Source organism: Cibotium barometz, chromosome 11, assembly GCF_041138505.1.
Source record: "Cibotium barometz isolate CiBa-2024 chromosome 11, ASM4113850v1, whole genome shotgun sequence".
NCBI classification, from domain to species: domain Eukaryota; kingdom Viridiplantae; phylum Streptophyta; class Polypodiopsida; order Cyatheales; family Cibotiaceae; genus Cibotium; species Cibotium barometz.
In genome coordinates this window covers 21,178,008-21,194,371 of record NC_141056.1, presented here as the reverse complement: position 1 = coordinate 21,194,371, position 16,364 = coordinate 21,178,008, and the positions used below count along the sequence as shown (strand labels likewise).

At 41.6% G+C, this 16,364-nt stretch overlaps 1 protein-coding gene across 1 annotated transcript; it reads right to left on the bottom strand.

Moving 5' to 3' along the window:
* Positions 1-9,547: 9,547 nt before the first annotated feature.
* Positions 9,548-11,312, bottom strand: LOC147633892 (protein TIFY 3-like). The gene is made up of 4 exons (XM_086804959.1): positions 10,963-11,312; positions 10,611-10,872; positions 10,182-10,239; positions 9,548-10,036 (listed from the first exon to the last, which is right to left on the bottom strand). The coding sequence occupies exons 1-4, from the start codon at positions 11,104-11,106 to the stop codon at positions 9,937-9,939; spliced, it is 564 nt and encodes a 187-aa protein (XP_086661085.1). The 5' UTR covers positions 11,107-11,312; the 3' UTR covers positions 9,548-9,936.
* Between the last annotated feature and the right edge of the window lie 5,052 nt (positions 11,313-16,364).

Here is a 16,364-nt window from a genome sequence, read left to right as displayed (position 1 = left end):
TATTCCAAATTTGGTCACAACTTGAGATGGTTAACTAGGGCAAAAATCTCATTTGGTGTCAACTCAAGTCTTCACCACCAACAAGGTTCTTCACAAAAGCCACTAAACTTACTTTTCAAAAGCCAAATTAGTTTAAACTATGCTCTCTCAATTAGTTAACTAATTATGAAAATATTTTGAGCTAAGAATTAACTTACTTGCAATGCCAAGTCCATACAATAGAAATGAAGATGGCTAACCTAGATGCAAGTAGTAGAAGCCAACAATCTACATTCCCTTTATATGTTGCCTTGGTGGCTACCTTTTCCCTCGTCACATCACCCCATCTTGTACCTTATCCTTTACAAACCCATCTTATAAGGAGAGACATCCTCTGCCCATACTCCCTTGTCATCCTCTTGCCCAAACAAGAGAGTACCACCAGAGGCAACAACCTATTCATAAGGGTAAGCTGATTGATATTTTGGCCACACACCCAGCCTCCACACCACAGTGTACTCCCCAAAAGCTAGACACATTGAGAAAGTGGTGGATGACCCTACCTTGCATTATCGACGAGAACTGGCTAGTCTCACCAGTGCGCATGGTCAACTGCCTCCCACCCTCTACCTGAAGCTTAGTATATAAAATCATCTCCGATTGCATTTCTTGCACTTGCCACATTCCCTAGTGAAAGAGGGTATCACATGATCCACTTCCTTTACATTTTCCACCCCTTCACCAACACTCTTTACTATCTTGGGTTCCTCATGGCCCCAAAATGCGAGGAAATAAGTCCCTGTTTTCCCAAAAGAAAAAAATCAGTGTGGAAGTGGGAGGTGTGGGTGATCTTTATCCAAACTTCTCTGGCTTGTTTAAGGAGCTTCTTGAACCTGCTTTATCATTAGGGGCTCCTTGGGCCTCCATGAAACAACAGCCTTGTAGATGATAACTTGCCCCTACATGGAATAAGCCATGCCTATGAACACACAAGCTAGGTGTGTGTGTGTGTGTGTGTGTGTGTGCGCGCGTGCGTGCGTGCATGCGTGCATGTGTGCTTGTGTGTATGTGTGTGTGTGTGCTTGTGTGTATGTGTGTGTGTGTGTGTGTGCGTGAGAGAGAGAGAGAGAGAGAGAGAGAGAGAGAGAGAGAGAGAGAGAGAGAGAGAGAGAGAGAGGGTCTGCCAGCTGGAGAGAGAAGAAGGAGAGTGAGAGAGGGTAAAGAGGGTCTACCAAGCTGGACAGTGAGAGAGAAAGGAGAGAGAGATGGCAAAGAGGGTCTACCAACCGAAGAGAGAGGAAGCAAAGTGAGAGAGGGTTAAGAGTTAGAGAGGTGGGGTGAAAGGGAGGGAGGGAGAGAGAGAGAGGGGGGGGGGGGATGACAAGGGCGTGAGAGATAGCAAGAGAGTTGGAGAGGGAGAAGTTGGCAGCAGCGTATGTGTGTGTGTGTCACTTGTTGAGAGGAGAGGGGGTGATGAGAGGGTGAGTGGAACGGATGCAAGGGGGGTAGAGAAGGTAGGTGAGGGAGAGGTAAAGAGATAAAGAGCTAGAGAAGAGAGGCTACAAGGAAGCGAGAGAGAGAGGGGGGGTGTTCATCCTTGCTGAGAGGAGAGGGGGGTTCAAATCGGAGAGAAGGAGAGCGATGGGGTGTGTGTGTGTGTGTGTGTGTGTGTGTGTGTGTGAGAGAGAGAGAGAGAGAGAGAGAGAGAGAGAGAGAGAAGAAGAAGAAGAAGAGGAGGAGAGAGAGAGAGAGAGAGAGAGAGAGAGAGAGAGAGAAGAAGAAGAAGAAGAAGAAGAAGAAGAAGTTGATGGCAAGGCTAGACAGTGGAGAAGATGACACTAGCGAGTGGCTGGCGGCGTCGACATATAAGGAGGGGGTCCAATTCTAGCCAGTGCAAAGAAGAATGGGGGGTAGCCACCTCCTCTATTGTGTGTGTGTGTGTGTGTGTGTGTGTGTAAGGGGAAGGTTCTCACACATGACAAAATGTAAAATTTTACAACAACTATCTCCTTTAAGAGGTGGAAGGACTTACACCATGCTGTCAAAGTCCGTGCAAATACTGGTAACGCAAGAACAAAGAAACCAAATGTTTGGAAGCTCATCGACACAGTGTTTTATTTTTATATAAGAAGGATTAGTGTAAGATTCCTCCCCAGCCCCTCAAGATGTCCAGTATCTTCCCTTGTAATCAATTCCCTCTTCAGATAATAAAAGATCTTGTTCTTACCTATTTTGGCTTAGAGAGAGAAAATGTTCTAGAGAGAGATTATTCAGATTTTAGATATTTTTGGACGGAAAAATATGTCTTCTTATTAAAATAAATTCTCTCAAAACAGAAGTTCAAAAAGATTTTCAGAAGATACATTAGAAATAAATTATAATCTGTTCAAAAGGCCTTATCCAATTAAGGTTCTGAGGGGCCAATCAGATTCATCCAAATGTATGGAGGAGATAAATTGAAGAAATAAAGAAAATCCCCCCAAAAATGAGTAAATACTCACATAAGATGAAGAGTGGACTAATGACCAAAGGAAATACTAAAAAAAAGAAATTTTGACACCTTAGAGTGGGGATTCCCCCTCATGAAGGAGGCGCCTATTTCACATGTGTGGTGGAGTTTTAAATTCTCAAATATTGAGATATTTCATCTCTCCTCTCTCCTAATTCAAGTCTAGTTCCAAAAAGTAAGCTAAACTAACCCAAAAATGGTCAAAAATTGACCAAACTAATCTGGAAAATTCTAGAATCAATTTGCTTGGTTAGAAGCTCACTTTTTCATATAAATAGAAGCCTTCCCCTTTGTAGAAGCTTAATAGTGTTTTATGCATTGTTACTCTACTCCACCCTAAAGCCAAAAACAGTGAATTTATTGATAATTCATTAGTTTTTGACCTTTCCCTCTTCAACAAAAGAATTGGTGGCCACTCTTGTTGCAAACAAGAGTAGATCCCTCAAACCATCAAGCCAAAGGAAAGCTCACAGAAATTCAAGTAAGCTAGAAATCCTACTTTTTCTTTATTCCTTTTAATGGTTTTCTAATTTTTGTTTTCTTTAAAATGAAAAAATGATGTTATGCCTTGTTGGAAAGGCTTTCCCCCTCTCTTCATTCTTAAATTCAGCCTTTCTTTATCCTCCTAGATAAGTAATCAAATTGTTAGAATTAAACTTTTCATATTGTTTCTCTTTTGAAAATGGAATTTGATTAGTTTAGAATGCTTTAAACCATTTGGGATAATTTTTAAGTAACTTGAGGAATGAAAAATTTGAAAAATGGTTAGCCATACAAAGGAGGTTATGGCAAAATTTTCTTAAATTTTATGAAATAAGTTTTATCTTTTATTATTCAAAAAGAGTAGTCCCCACCATTTGTGTATTCTAAAAGTGTTATTTTCATTCTAGGCATAGAAAAATGCATAGTAGAAATATTTTTATTATAAAAGTGTTATTTTCATTAAAATTTAAATTCTATGCATAGAAAGATGCATATTGGTTATTATTGTTGTATTATAAAGAGTGATTTTCATTAGATTTAAACTAGCTATCGCCCTATCTGTTTAAAATTGCCCAACCACCACCAACCTACAAGTTACAACCTTGAATTGAATCGCCCATTGTGGAAGCTCCTTAATTTCAATTAAGGCAAGGAAAGGCTTAAAGACAAGTGACTTCCTCCATGGAATCAAGGCTTAAAAGGGACATCCTGAGGCTTCCAAATAAGACAAGGAGGTCAGAGAAAAGATGCCCAATCCACAGCCACAAATGCAATCTTGTGAACTATGACATGGTTTATTTGCTACCTACATGTCCTTCTAGATGATGATGATGATGATGATGATAAAGTAGCAGCTGATGCTGAAGGTAAGGAGACAGCAGTCAAGACACCTCCTACCAAAGATGATGATGGTAAAGAGTTGGAAGAGAAAATAAACTTGGCAGCAGAGAAGATATTAAGCAAACAATTGAATATTAATGCACTTCGGAGAGACAGTATTATCTTTGTTAATGAGGATGACCCTGAAATAGAGGAAACTGGGGGTGCTCCCACGGTTGCCCTCCCCACATTCCTTTTGGTGACAGCTAGTATGTCCTCATAAGTGATATTCAAGCACTATTCAACATAGAGAGGATTACTGTCAGCAATCATCCCTCAGATCTAGAGGCAGATGAAGGCTATGTAGAGGTCGAGATGGATAAATACCTTCTCATGGACTCAAACATAAAAGGGTGTGTGAATTATCAAGTACTTACTCATTTCATTCACAAAATTTATGCAATGTTTACTCATTTCATTGACAACATTGTGTTGTAGTGCTCTGTGGATGAGGATGCTTTCCTCAATCGTCGTCTTGCCAAAGGCTCCTATGTAGCAGGATTGGGGAAGGATTCTACATTGGGGGAGTATATCAGGTTGATCAAATTCCCATAGACACTCATATTCCATGTGAAGTTTTTGAAGGACAATGCTAGTTTCCCTTTGTTTGTAATTGAAGTACTTTCTAGGTACCTTGGGGGATATCCTATGAGGTGGAATGTAGACAAGGTGATATTTCTAGAGAAACAGTTAGCGTTACATATTTTTGGTCAAGGACTCGGAGTTTGCTTTTCCTAAGAAGTAAATACTATCTAGCTTACACTGCATATGCATTCTCATGTGGGATCAAGGATCCAAATGTGCTCGTTGACTATGGCAAAAAGGAGCTACTTTGGTTTCAATTTGGAGTCAATCAATTATCTTCATAACAAAAAGGATAAGGCTTGGTGGAGATGGAGATATAATTTAATGTCATATGAGAAAATCTAATTTCCTACAAGAACAAAAGACTTTCTTCGTGCCCTTCCTAGAGAGAGAGAGAGAGAGAGAGAGAGAGAGAGAGAGAAGATATTTAGTAAAGTTTAATATCTACTCATCATTAGTTTAGAATTACAATAGTTCCACCTCTCAAGGATGTGTGGAGGTACAAAATTTTCAATCTTTCTTATAATCATCAAGCGAGGAGAAGGACCTAGTAAAATAGATTCATAAAAGAGACAGATTCTCCAAAATCAGCACTGTAGTGATGTGCCACATTCTATAACAAAAGGAAACCCATAGTTATTTTCTTAGCCATAATAGCTTAACCATTTGCATTATAGACTATGTAATCATGGTTTACATACTAGGACCACATGTGTGTCTTGAAGATCTTTCCACAGTATGTATCTCTCACGCCTTGAAGACACCTGTAGATCAAAATTTTCAATCTTTCTTATAATCATCAAGTGAGGAGAAGGACCTAGTAAAATAGATCCATAAAAGAGACAGATTCTCCAAAATCAACACTGTAGTGATGTGCCACATTCTATAACAAAAGGAAACCCATAGTTATTTTCTTAGCCATAATAGCTTAACCATTTGCATTATAGACTATGTAATCATGGTTTACATATTAGGACCACATGTGTGTCTTGAAGATCTTTACACAGTATGTAGGGATCAAAGATTAATATATTAGGAATGAGCACATGGATATATTGTGAGATTAAAATTTAACTCCTTGGTTTACCTTCTTGTTTTGGATTTAAATTAAAATTCGGATGGAAAATCTGAATGGCTTTCATCAAGTAGACCTTCTCTTAATTAGTGAATTCTCAGCAATGGTGACTATTGAAATCGATTCATCATTGAATTTGACTTCAATATCAATAAGAGGGTTTGCATCCAATTTATCCATGTCTTGATTGATTGGCACAAGCTTGCTATGGATTCTATGCATACGTCTATAGTAGAAAGACGTGATAAAATTCTAACTACACATTACATAGTTGTAAGACAATGTCATTGTTTTCATAACAATAGAAAAAATGACATTGTTTGTTTTCTTTGTGCCCCATCCTTCATCAAGGATTTCAAGCACATCTTCCTCTTGCAAATTTTAACACACAAACATTGTGTTTGTAATTCTTATTCATGTATTCACAAAGAAATCAACGAATATTGTCACTAGCATTTTGTGACTATTACTCGAACAATTCTTGCTGTAATTTGAGATTTTAGATTGCATTGCACCTCTTGTTGGAAGATCCTTGCCCGATAACTTTTGCTTATTGTTACACTTGATTACTCTTATTCTGGACTTGTGAACTCGGGGAGAGGAGCCTTCCTCAAGGTGCCAAAAGCTACCTATCCATGCATAATATCAAAATAGTGGTCGTAAAAGGATGTGCTTGCCTTCGGTAAACAATTTTGTAGAACGACCTTTGTCTTGTTGTTTGCCAATATAACCATGCACAACATCAAAAACACCAATTATGGATTCAAATGGTTACCATTCTATGTATGTTGAGGGATATACATCTACACAACAAACAAGCACATGTTAGAATAGATGTTTCCATTGAATAGGTTACACTTAATGTATTGAAGTTATAGTTTGGTCTATGTTGAGGAAGATCTTGAGGCCAAACCTCTAACTTCAACTCCTTATGTAGATACACATGCTGGAAAAGAACCTCCTTAATGCGTGTTTGGTTGCTCCCATGCCTGAATACTTGTATTCTTCCTAGATCCAGGCGGTTGATGATTTCACTATTGATTTTGATTCTATTCTCCGAGACGTACAGATGGCTATTTATTTTGCACAAGAACGTTATGCTAAATAAGAAAACAAGAAACATAAACACATATCTTTTAAAGAAGGTGACTATGTACTTTTAAGGATTGAAAAGAAGTGCTTACAAAGCATAGAGAAGCATCTAGTTGTGAAATTGGCAACGAGATGTTATGGACCAATCAAGATAATTAAAAAGATCAATAACCTTACTTACCTCTACCTTCACATCTAGTTTATGAAGAAGGTTCTTTGATTGTTGATGAATAAGAAGAACTTATTCTAGATTCAATCATTAACCATTACCAGACCATTCCAAAGTAATTGTGATCTAACATTGTGGATTATGTCGAGTATAGATCATGAGTTCGAGACGACCAAGGTGGACATTGAACGAGATTGTCTAGTCAAGCACATGTGTGCTAAATATTTAATTTTGTATGGTTTGACCTATTGTACATATATTGGGCAAGGATTATTTTTTATGAGATGCTTTAAAAGCATTGGACTAAGGTTTAATTTTGTAAAAAGCCCAATTTTGGAAAAGCTATGCTATTAATGGCTCGAAGGGCTAAATTTATTAATATGATTAAAATACCGCGTGTGGGAGTGGAGCCACACACGTCAGGGGGAGATTGCACCCAGTCTTGTGTTCTTGATCTTTCATGCTTTTGATTCATGCTATTGATTTATGCTATGATGTTATGGTTTATTTCTTTTTATTATTTAATTTATGGAATAATCTAATCTCCATGTGAAAGCACGTTCATGTCAATGTTAATATGGCTATGATGGAATTGCCTTTTTATATTCCATGTGTTGTAGTGGATTGTAAACGAAGAGGTAATGTCATTGGTGGATGCTTTGCTTACCAAGCGAAATGAAGAAGGGATGATGCAACTCTTCTTGTAAAGGTGACCATAAGAAGAGATGAAGAAGGATGATGCAACTCTTCTTATGAAGGTGACTATAGGTGATCGACAAGCATTACCTCTCGTGTGGATATAACACCTCAAGTGAATGACAATGGGACATATAGTTTCTCATAAGCTTCAAGCTTGAGTAGAGGGTTGGGTATCTAATTTGGGTGATACATGCATCAATGGTCATGGTGGTGCCTTAGTGTTGTATTTGTTGGGCCATAGTGATAATGTGATCCTTATCCATGATGGATTTGATATGTGTGGCTTGAGAAATGAGTCAATGCTTGAAATTGGCAAAGATAACATTATGGGACTTCTCTTTGTATGATTGCTACAATGGGTTAGGTACCCAAAAGGGCATGGTTTCCATGATCGTCGTATTGTGAAGAGGTTGTTCCTCATGTTTTGGGGGGGTGGGGAGGGCGCGGGATGACAAACAGTGTGAAAGAGGAGAGACAGTTGATAAGGTGTGTGGAGTCTTGATATGATGCACCATGACTTTGGAGCAAGGCAGGAGGGGGCTTGGCAAGTGGGGTGGTGTGTGCACAAAACTTTTGCTAGAGTATGTTTTCTCTAGGCGGCATGCATATGGGCAAGATTAACTAGCATGTAGTTTAGGGATAATAAGAACCAGTCTAGATGCACCATGCTTGGACGAACCCAATGGGATACATGGCACTTGAATCAAAGTCCCCTTGAGAGTCAAAGAACTGCTAGTATGCTGGAAGCATACCAATCCTACATTGGGGATTGGATTCATCATCTAACGCAGGCATGTGTTAGATTTGGTTGACAAATGGGGCTGAATTTCAGCCATAATCTTGGAAACTTTAGGTGTTATAATTGGGCTTACTTTAGATTAGATTGGGGATCGTAAACATTGTGCCTTCGTAAGCCCAATTGAATCTGTATGCAAGCGACAAACAAAAGAATGAAGCAAGGGGCTAATTAGGTTCAGCATATACACCTGCAATTTGGGTTTTTACATGCCCTAAACATCAGTTATATAAAGCGATTTGAGTACATCCATATGTACTATCTTATATGCCTAGTCACATGGGCAGAGACATAATCTACATGCATATGCTCATTTTGGGAATCAATTTGTACATGATATTTGGATAATTTAGGCCAACAAACATGATGTACAATTCAGTATCATTTGCTAGTCCTGAAACTTAAAAGAAGGCAAGTAACTCTATTAGTGTGGGATGCATATATCTGGTCATGGAAACCAGATTTTGAAGGCTTAAATAATAGCCAAAAGGAAGGGAAAGAAATGTTCTCATGGTGGGACATAGCTCATCGTGTGGGAGAGTATGAATGTTTTTGGGCATAATTTATGAGAGCCCCAAGGAGCTTCATGGCATTTGAGATATGTGGTGCTGCAATACCTTCTTTTGGTGATCTTATTGGGCTAGTTTTAGACGCCTCCTTTGGCATATCCTCTCTGCCTTTTGAATAGCCCTCTCACATGGATACTGTGGGTAATCTTGGAACTCTTTTAGACTTGAATTAGCCATGTAAAACTAGAGTTCTTAAAGTTCAAGGGATTGCTATACACGTAATCAAGGGAACAATTATTGTGTCTTTTGTTTGGCTGCTTCTTTTGAGCTATATAGTGTGGATATTAGGCATGTTTTATTCAAATTATCTTGGCTTTTTTTCGTGCAATTTGTAAACACTATTATGTATCAGGTTAGAGTGCAACAAGCAATAGAACGAATAGGATTCACTTCGTCCACACTCCTAGCAATACAATGAATAGGAATCACTTAGTGCAATATGATGTAATTAGATGTAGTAACATATCCTTTTTATTAACTTAAGGTTGTGTAGCTCTTTGCAATATATCAAATAGCCTACAAACTTCATAGGCATCTCTGAAAAGTGTGTTCCCACCACCTCAACCAATCTTGCAAGTTTTTCTTTTATGTCAAATCAGGGAAAATTGATTACCAATAGTCCCTTCATGAGCATGAGTGAGAGCTTGCTTAGGTTCATTTCTGCCTACACCTTATTAAGAGGCATCACAATGCACAGCGAGACAATATGATTGCTAATGCTCAATTCGATTTCCGTGTATAGTGACACTTAATACAGCTGCTGAATTCAATATCCATGTATAGAGACACTTCATAGGGCATAGGGTATTGACACAGAATAGGGGGCAGTCGTGATAAGAAATGTCTGCCAAATTTTCTTGCAGTAAAAAACTTCTGACATCCAAAATGTGGAAACAACATTTGTGTCACCAATCTTACACATGACCTAGAGTGGCATAAATAAAAAATATTCGCTTGTGCTGTTCCTCCTCAAATCAGGATTGGACAGGAGCTCGAACAGGAAAATATGATACAAACTTTGCTAAAACAAATGACTCAGGCACACATGGATTCAGTGCATGAGTTATGAAAGGACGCGAGAAGTAGTCCCTACTTTTGATTCTAACAGGGAGGTTGGTTCTCTATTGTGGTGAGCTTGATCTTCTTGCACACCCCACCAGAAACCTCCTCTTCTGATGGAGACCCTAGTTTGGCTTGCACTCTATAAGACAAATTTACCAAACCCACAATTTCAAAACCCACTCTTAAGATCAACTAAAGCAAACAACTTCAACTCCTTCAGCTTATCTTCCCAACTTGAATAACTTCTGCAAGATGCATCTACGAAAAAAGGGCATGACCAATACCTGTCTTTTCGTTTCTCCAAGAAGCGCGCAAGCGATGCCTTCCTGGCAAATGGAAGTTCTGCACACAATCAAAGCACATCATGGTTAGAGAGAGAGAGAGAGAGAGAGAGAGAGAGAGAGAGTACAGTCTGTGTGCAATCTATAACAGAGAGCATCCCCGAAAAGCTATTAGAATAAAGACAAGAAAAACTAAATGATCTCTAATCTAAAAAGCAAAATGAACTTATTTATGTGGTATATGTATGTTTGTGCATGTCCATGTGTGTGTGTGTGTGTGTGTGTGTGTGTGTGTGGAGAGAGAGAGAGAGAGAGAGAGTACCAGCTTGGGGTGTATCTAATATAAAAGCACAATGATCTCTATGTGGTATATGTATGTTTGTGCGTGTCCATGTGTATGTCCACACACACAGAGAGAGAGAGAGAGAGTACCAGCTTGGGATCGCTTGCCTACAAGCTGTTGCTTCTTTTCTGGCTGTGTAATTGCGTATGGCGATGGCGAAGAAGGTGCCAAGGACCTGTTCAAGGGCTGCATTAACTCTCTTGGTGCAGCAACAATAGAACGAGAGCTCCCGCCAGCAGTACCGCTATCACAAGCTGCGATGTTGGGCATCATACTCGCAACGAGCCCAGGGGAGGGCCTAGCATCACCATTGTCTTTGCCATTTGTAAGGAGGAGCATGATAGCATGTGCCTGCGGGTGCAAAAGCCCCTGCTATGTTAGCCTTCAGAACTTACCACAAGAGAAAGCATTGGGAGGAAAGAAGAAAACTACTGAAGTTACCTTGTCGGCAGGCACATCGTTGTACACATTGACGATGCCGGAGTAGAAGATTGTAAGCTGGCCACCGATGGGGACCTGTGGAGGAGACGAGTCTGAAGAGGGGCGTGAAAGGCCGCCCATCAGATCTAGGGTTCCTCCGGCCATGTGGTACAGCGATTGAGTAATTTTATTTGTTGATTGTTGACGAAGAGGGCTATGGAAGGAAGGATCCGGCGGGAATGCAGAAGAAGAGGATGGACGCTGCTGTGCACACGACGGAGGGAGGGCTAAATAAGGACGGACGGACCGACAGAAGCAACCGGCGAAAATGCAGAAGAGGAGGGATCATGCGGACAAGGTGAGGTACCTACAATGGGAAAGTGGGTAAAGAGGATTTAAGCTGAGACCAATTCATTTTTGGCCCACCACCAAACGTAGCATGTGCGCCTTATCCTCCACTTTCTCCGTGAGGGAAGAAACATGTGCTGAAATTGAATTTGGAGACCTACCCACTCTAGGCCTGTTCACACGAATACAGACCAGCAGTCCTCCCAGAGGATCGTTCAGGCCACGCGGACAAATGAAGAATTTAAATTTAACACATATTAGAACATTAGAACGGTAGTTTCTCTCCTTAATCACCAAGAATTTAAACTTAACATGTTGATATTAGTCGCCTTAATCACCAACGAACTGCAGTTTCTCTCTTTAATTGCATCTACAAGGCTTGTTTTGCAGTGAAGCTCGTAGGGCTGGGGTAGGAGGACGCAGCAGACCTCGGGCAGAAACAAAAGCGCAGAGAGAAGAAAGAAAAAAAACGGTGGGGGACCCTAGGGGAGGCGAAGAGGAAATGGAGTCTCGTGCACTCACCGGCTGTAGCCGGTTCACAAGGCTAGTGGTGGATGTAAACGCCCAGTTCCAAGTGTATTGCACCACCCCTACCAAATCCACAATTGGCGCGAATTGTAAAAAGCTGGCCCAGTGGACGACCAGTTGTTGTCCTCCCGTGGTCTCGCGTGAACAGCTCCTCTGATTAGCTTACTTTTAAACTGCCTTATTTGTAAGGTTTTTTCTCAAATTTCAATGCATACTTCACAAAACACACAAAATGCCTTATTTCTAAGTTTTTTTTAAAAAGATTTCGATGCATACCTCGTGCCGAAGATATCGTTCTTCTCACCAATCAAAACAAAGACAATGCTCCAAAGTAAGGCGTGGGATTCTTGGGATTCCTATCCGGCCTCACATTGTGCCCTCAAGGTATGCTTGGAGGCCCCGAATTCTTTGCCTCTATATGGGAGTACCTTGAGGTGGAGTAATGTGGCCTAGCCCGACCTCTCCTACCTTCGTTCAGATACAAGACGGCTTGTGGGCAAGGGATCCCGCGCCTCGGATACCTGTAAGTCTTTTCTCTCATCACTCTTGTGATCCCCATTGTAATCTCGTCACTTGTCGACATTGAATCAATACAAGTTTTTGGGTTTGAAGCCAGCATTTGGTTGATACCGTTTTCTACTACAATTTGTACGTGTTTGGTCATATCTCCTTCATCCGATGTCCGTTTTCGAAGTTATAATACTCAAAACAACCGGCTCATCGTCCTCTTCAAGATGAGCTATAGGTCTTCGTGTGCAGCATTCACGAAGTACTCTCTGTTTTCAGTTTTGTACTAGATTTTCCTAGTCCCGACGAGCGGGAACTCAAACCCAGAACACGACCCGAGATCACCGCTCCATGACACTTGGTATCAGAGCAGGAAACGTCGCATCGAGGCGGTGAGTTTGATCAATACATATGCCAAAGGGGAAGACCATGAAAGGTGGCCACCTAGATGCAGAAGAAGCCGCGAGAATTGAGGAAGAAGCAAGGCAAGAAAGAGAGATAGAACTTGACGCCGCCGAGGTAACAGCATTGAACGGCACAACAGACGTCTCGAGTCAAGAGCAAGTGATACTCAACAATACCAAATGGATGATCCAAGGGATCCAGGGCCGAGTTGGCAGGATCACCAAGATGACAAATTGAACCGGTTGGCATATTGGCCTCCTTAGTCGATCAATTACACAAGAGAAGGATGGTAGCCGACCTTCGTCTTCGCCGAGGCAGATGAGGTCGAGGTCCCCTCCTAGGCATCACCACAAGAGACGAGACGACAAGGAGGACTCAAATTTATCAGATGAGGGGTATGGGAAGCACAAACCGTTACCCCTGAGAAGTATACTGGGCAAAGGGACTCACTTGTGGTGGCAAGGTGGATCCGAGAGACAGAGGATTACCTCACCATGAACAAAGTGGCTCATAAACACTGGATCCGTGTGGCGTCTCGGGGATGCATACACATGGTTTTTGGCAGGTGATGCAAAAAGGCCGTGGACAAGATGGAGTGATTTTACCAAGGACATGGCATAGTATTTTGTGCCACGGAATGAAGTCTTCAGGGTACGCGATGAATGGTGTAACCTCAAACACGTAGATGGAAAACTGTGGGAATATATCAACAAATATAGGCAACTTATGTTGCAGATCATAGATATGCATTATACAGATATATTGCACGGGTTCCTATTCGGATTGCATGACTAGACCCACAGAGAGATCAAGAAGCAGGAGCCTGAAAATTATGAGGCGGCACTCACAATGGCAAAACGGCTCTCCGACACTGAGAGCAAAAAGTGGCAAAGCAAAACCAGTGCAACAGGAATAAGAGGATGGAATGGTGCCAAGCCTCAGAACAACAATGATAACTCTTCTAATGAAACCCGGGGAGAGACCTCTAGGACAAGTACACCCGGGGAGAGACCTCTAGGACAAGTACAAGCGGGGCAAGGTCGAGTGGACCTTTCGTACCCTGAACCTATGGGAGTAATTCATTGAATAGAAACTTTGTGCCAGGGAGGGGGACATCCCAGTCAACTAGTACAGGGGGATTTTCCAATACTACAAGGCGTCCTCTTCCTCCCTCGACATGCCCGTGCAGAAATTACGCAGGTAATCATTATGACAGTGAATGCCCTCGTCGACCCGCACAAAGCCGGGCTACTGCCGTTCAAGCCCAAGTGCAAGAGGATAATTATGAACGGATGGATCGACTGAGGATCACCGAGATTGAGGATGTAGAAACCTCGTCTCGACGAGGCGATAGCCCACCAAGAGTAGTAGTCGTGTAGGCAATATCGAAATGCATGGCAGCTCAATTATCGATAGTACAGAATGTGTATTTTGAGGCTAGTGTGAATGGCCTTGAGCAGAATATCATGTTGGTTACGGGAGCCACATAATTTCATCACCCCAAACTGTGCCAAGAAACTGGGAGTGAAGGTATGCGACTCCAATAAACTGTCTGTGTCTTTCGAACAAGGGCAGGATGATAATGTAAAGATGGCATATAATGTGCAAGTGCAAGCAGGCGCATGGAAAGCGCGGTTGGATTTCATAATTGTGCCCATGGATGCCTTCGAAGTGATTGTAGGGCTCACTTGGGTCCATAAATAGCTCATCACCTTTATGGGAAAAGATGTGAATACCATGATACTGGATATGCAGGGAGTAGGAGTCAGTGTACCATGCATCCGTCCTCACTCGGGGAACAAATTAGTCAACAAGAACATTGGAGGCAAAATCCAGAGCACCCCGATGTATGCAACAGGGTCTAGTAAGGCTCAGAAAGTGACAGATAGTTGTGGCAAGATGCCGGAATGGTGTAGTGCTAAGCAGGCAGAGAGGGCCGCTAAGCAAGGTTGCCAAATACACTTATGTATGATGAAGGTTAAGGATGCACAGCAGACAATGTGCAAGATTGGTGAAGCAGAGATACACAAAGTTCTAGATGAGTTCCAGGATGTCTTGCCCGAGAAATTGCCAAACGGGTTACCGTCGAAATGATTAGTGGATCACAAGATCGAGCTCTTGCCAGGGCACAGCCCTCCGGCTAAAGCTCCATATAGGATGGATGCTACAAAGCTCCATATAGGATGGATGCTACAAAGCTCAAAAATCTCAAGGTACAATTGAATGAACTGGCCGAAAATGGAACGGTGTGACCACAGCAAGTCGTCGTATGGTGCACCTGTGTTGTTTGTCACAAAGAAGGACGGGTCAGCCAGGTTACACTCAACAAAATCACTATCAAAAATTGTTACCCCGTACCAGTAATGGAGGAACTATTAGACCAACTGGCAGGAGCAAAGTACTTCAGTCAGATCGACTTATGATCAGGATATCATCAAATATGAATCGCCGAAGACGGCATTGAGAAAACGGCGTTTCGCACGAGGTATGGAAGCTACAAATGGCTGGTGTTGCCGTTTAGATTGACCAATGCCCTAGCCACCTTCTCTGCACAATGATGAATGATATCTTCAAAGGCTATTTAGATGAGTTTTTGATCATATATATTGATGATCTGCTTATATACAGCAAGACCTTGAGTGAGCATAAAGAACACTTAAGAAAGGTATTCCAATTGTTACGGTAGCACAAACTGTATGCCAAACCAGAGAAATGCGAGTTTGCAGTCACTAAAGTGGAGTTCTTAAGAAGGGGTACAAGTAGACCCTAAGAAGATCGAGACAGTGGTGAAATGGAGTGCACCCTGAACTGTGCGTGAAGTTCGTGAGTTCGTGGGTTTCACACAATTATGTCGGAAGTTTATCAAAGATTTTAGTAAAATCGCCACCCCACACTGATATAACTAAAGGCATCAAGCCTTTTAGATGGACAGATATAAAGAGGAGCGCTTTCGAAAAGATGAAAGTTGCAATGTGCTGCACCTCAGTGCTTAAGCTCCTGGAGTTCAACAAGGAGTTTGAGATTTTCAAGGATGCATCGGACGAGGCCCTTGGAGGAGTATTATTACAAGACAAGCACCCTCTCGTGTATCAGTCACGCAAATTCAGTGATGTAGAATGTCGATGGACACATGAAAAGGAAATGCAAGCAGTGGTTCATTGCCTTAGGAAGTGGTGTCATTATGTGCAAGATAAGCACATGAAAGTTTTCACAGATAACATATCTCCAAAGTACTTCAGACGCAACCTAAGCTGTCACCAAAACAGGGTAGATGGCAAGACTTCATCGACAGAATTTGACATTGGCATTATTCACAAACCAGGGAAGCAGAATTTGATGCCAGACGCTTTAAGCTGTATGCCACAACTGAATGCAGTGATGCAAATGGTGCACTTTTGGACAAGATCAGAGAGGCTCAGAAAGTGGATACAGCAGTCATTCGAATGACCACATAGTTACAAAATGGTACTTCAGTTGTGGGTTTATTTGATTCCAAAGATGGATTATTCTACGCCCACCAAAAGGTGTATGTGCTCAATGACCTGGACCTCAAAGCCATGCTACTTTGGGAAACCCACGACTGTAAGCTGGCCGGGCACGGTGGGCAGAAGTGCTCGCTTGAGCAACTTCGACAT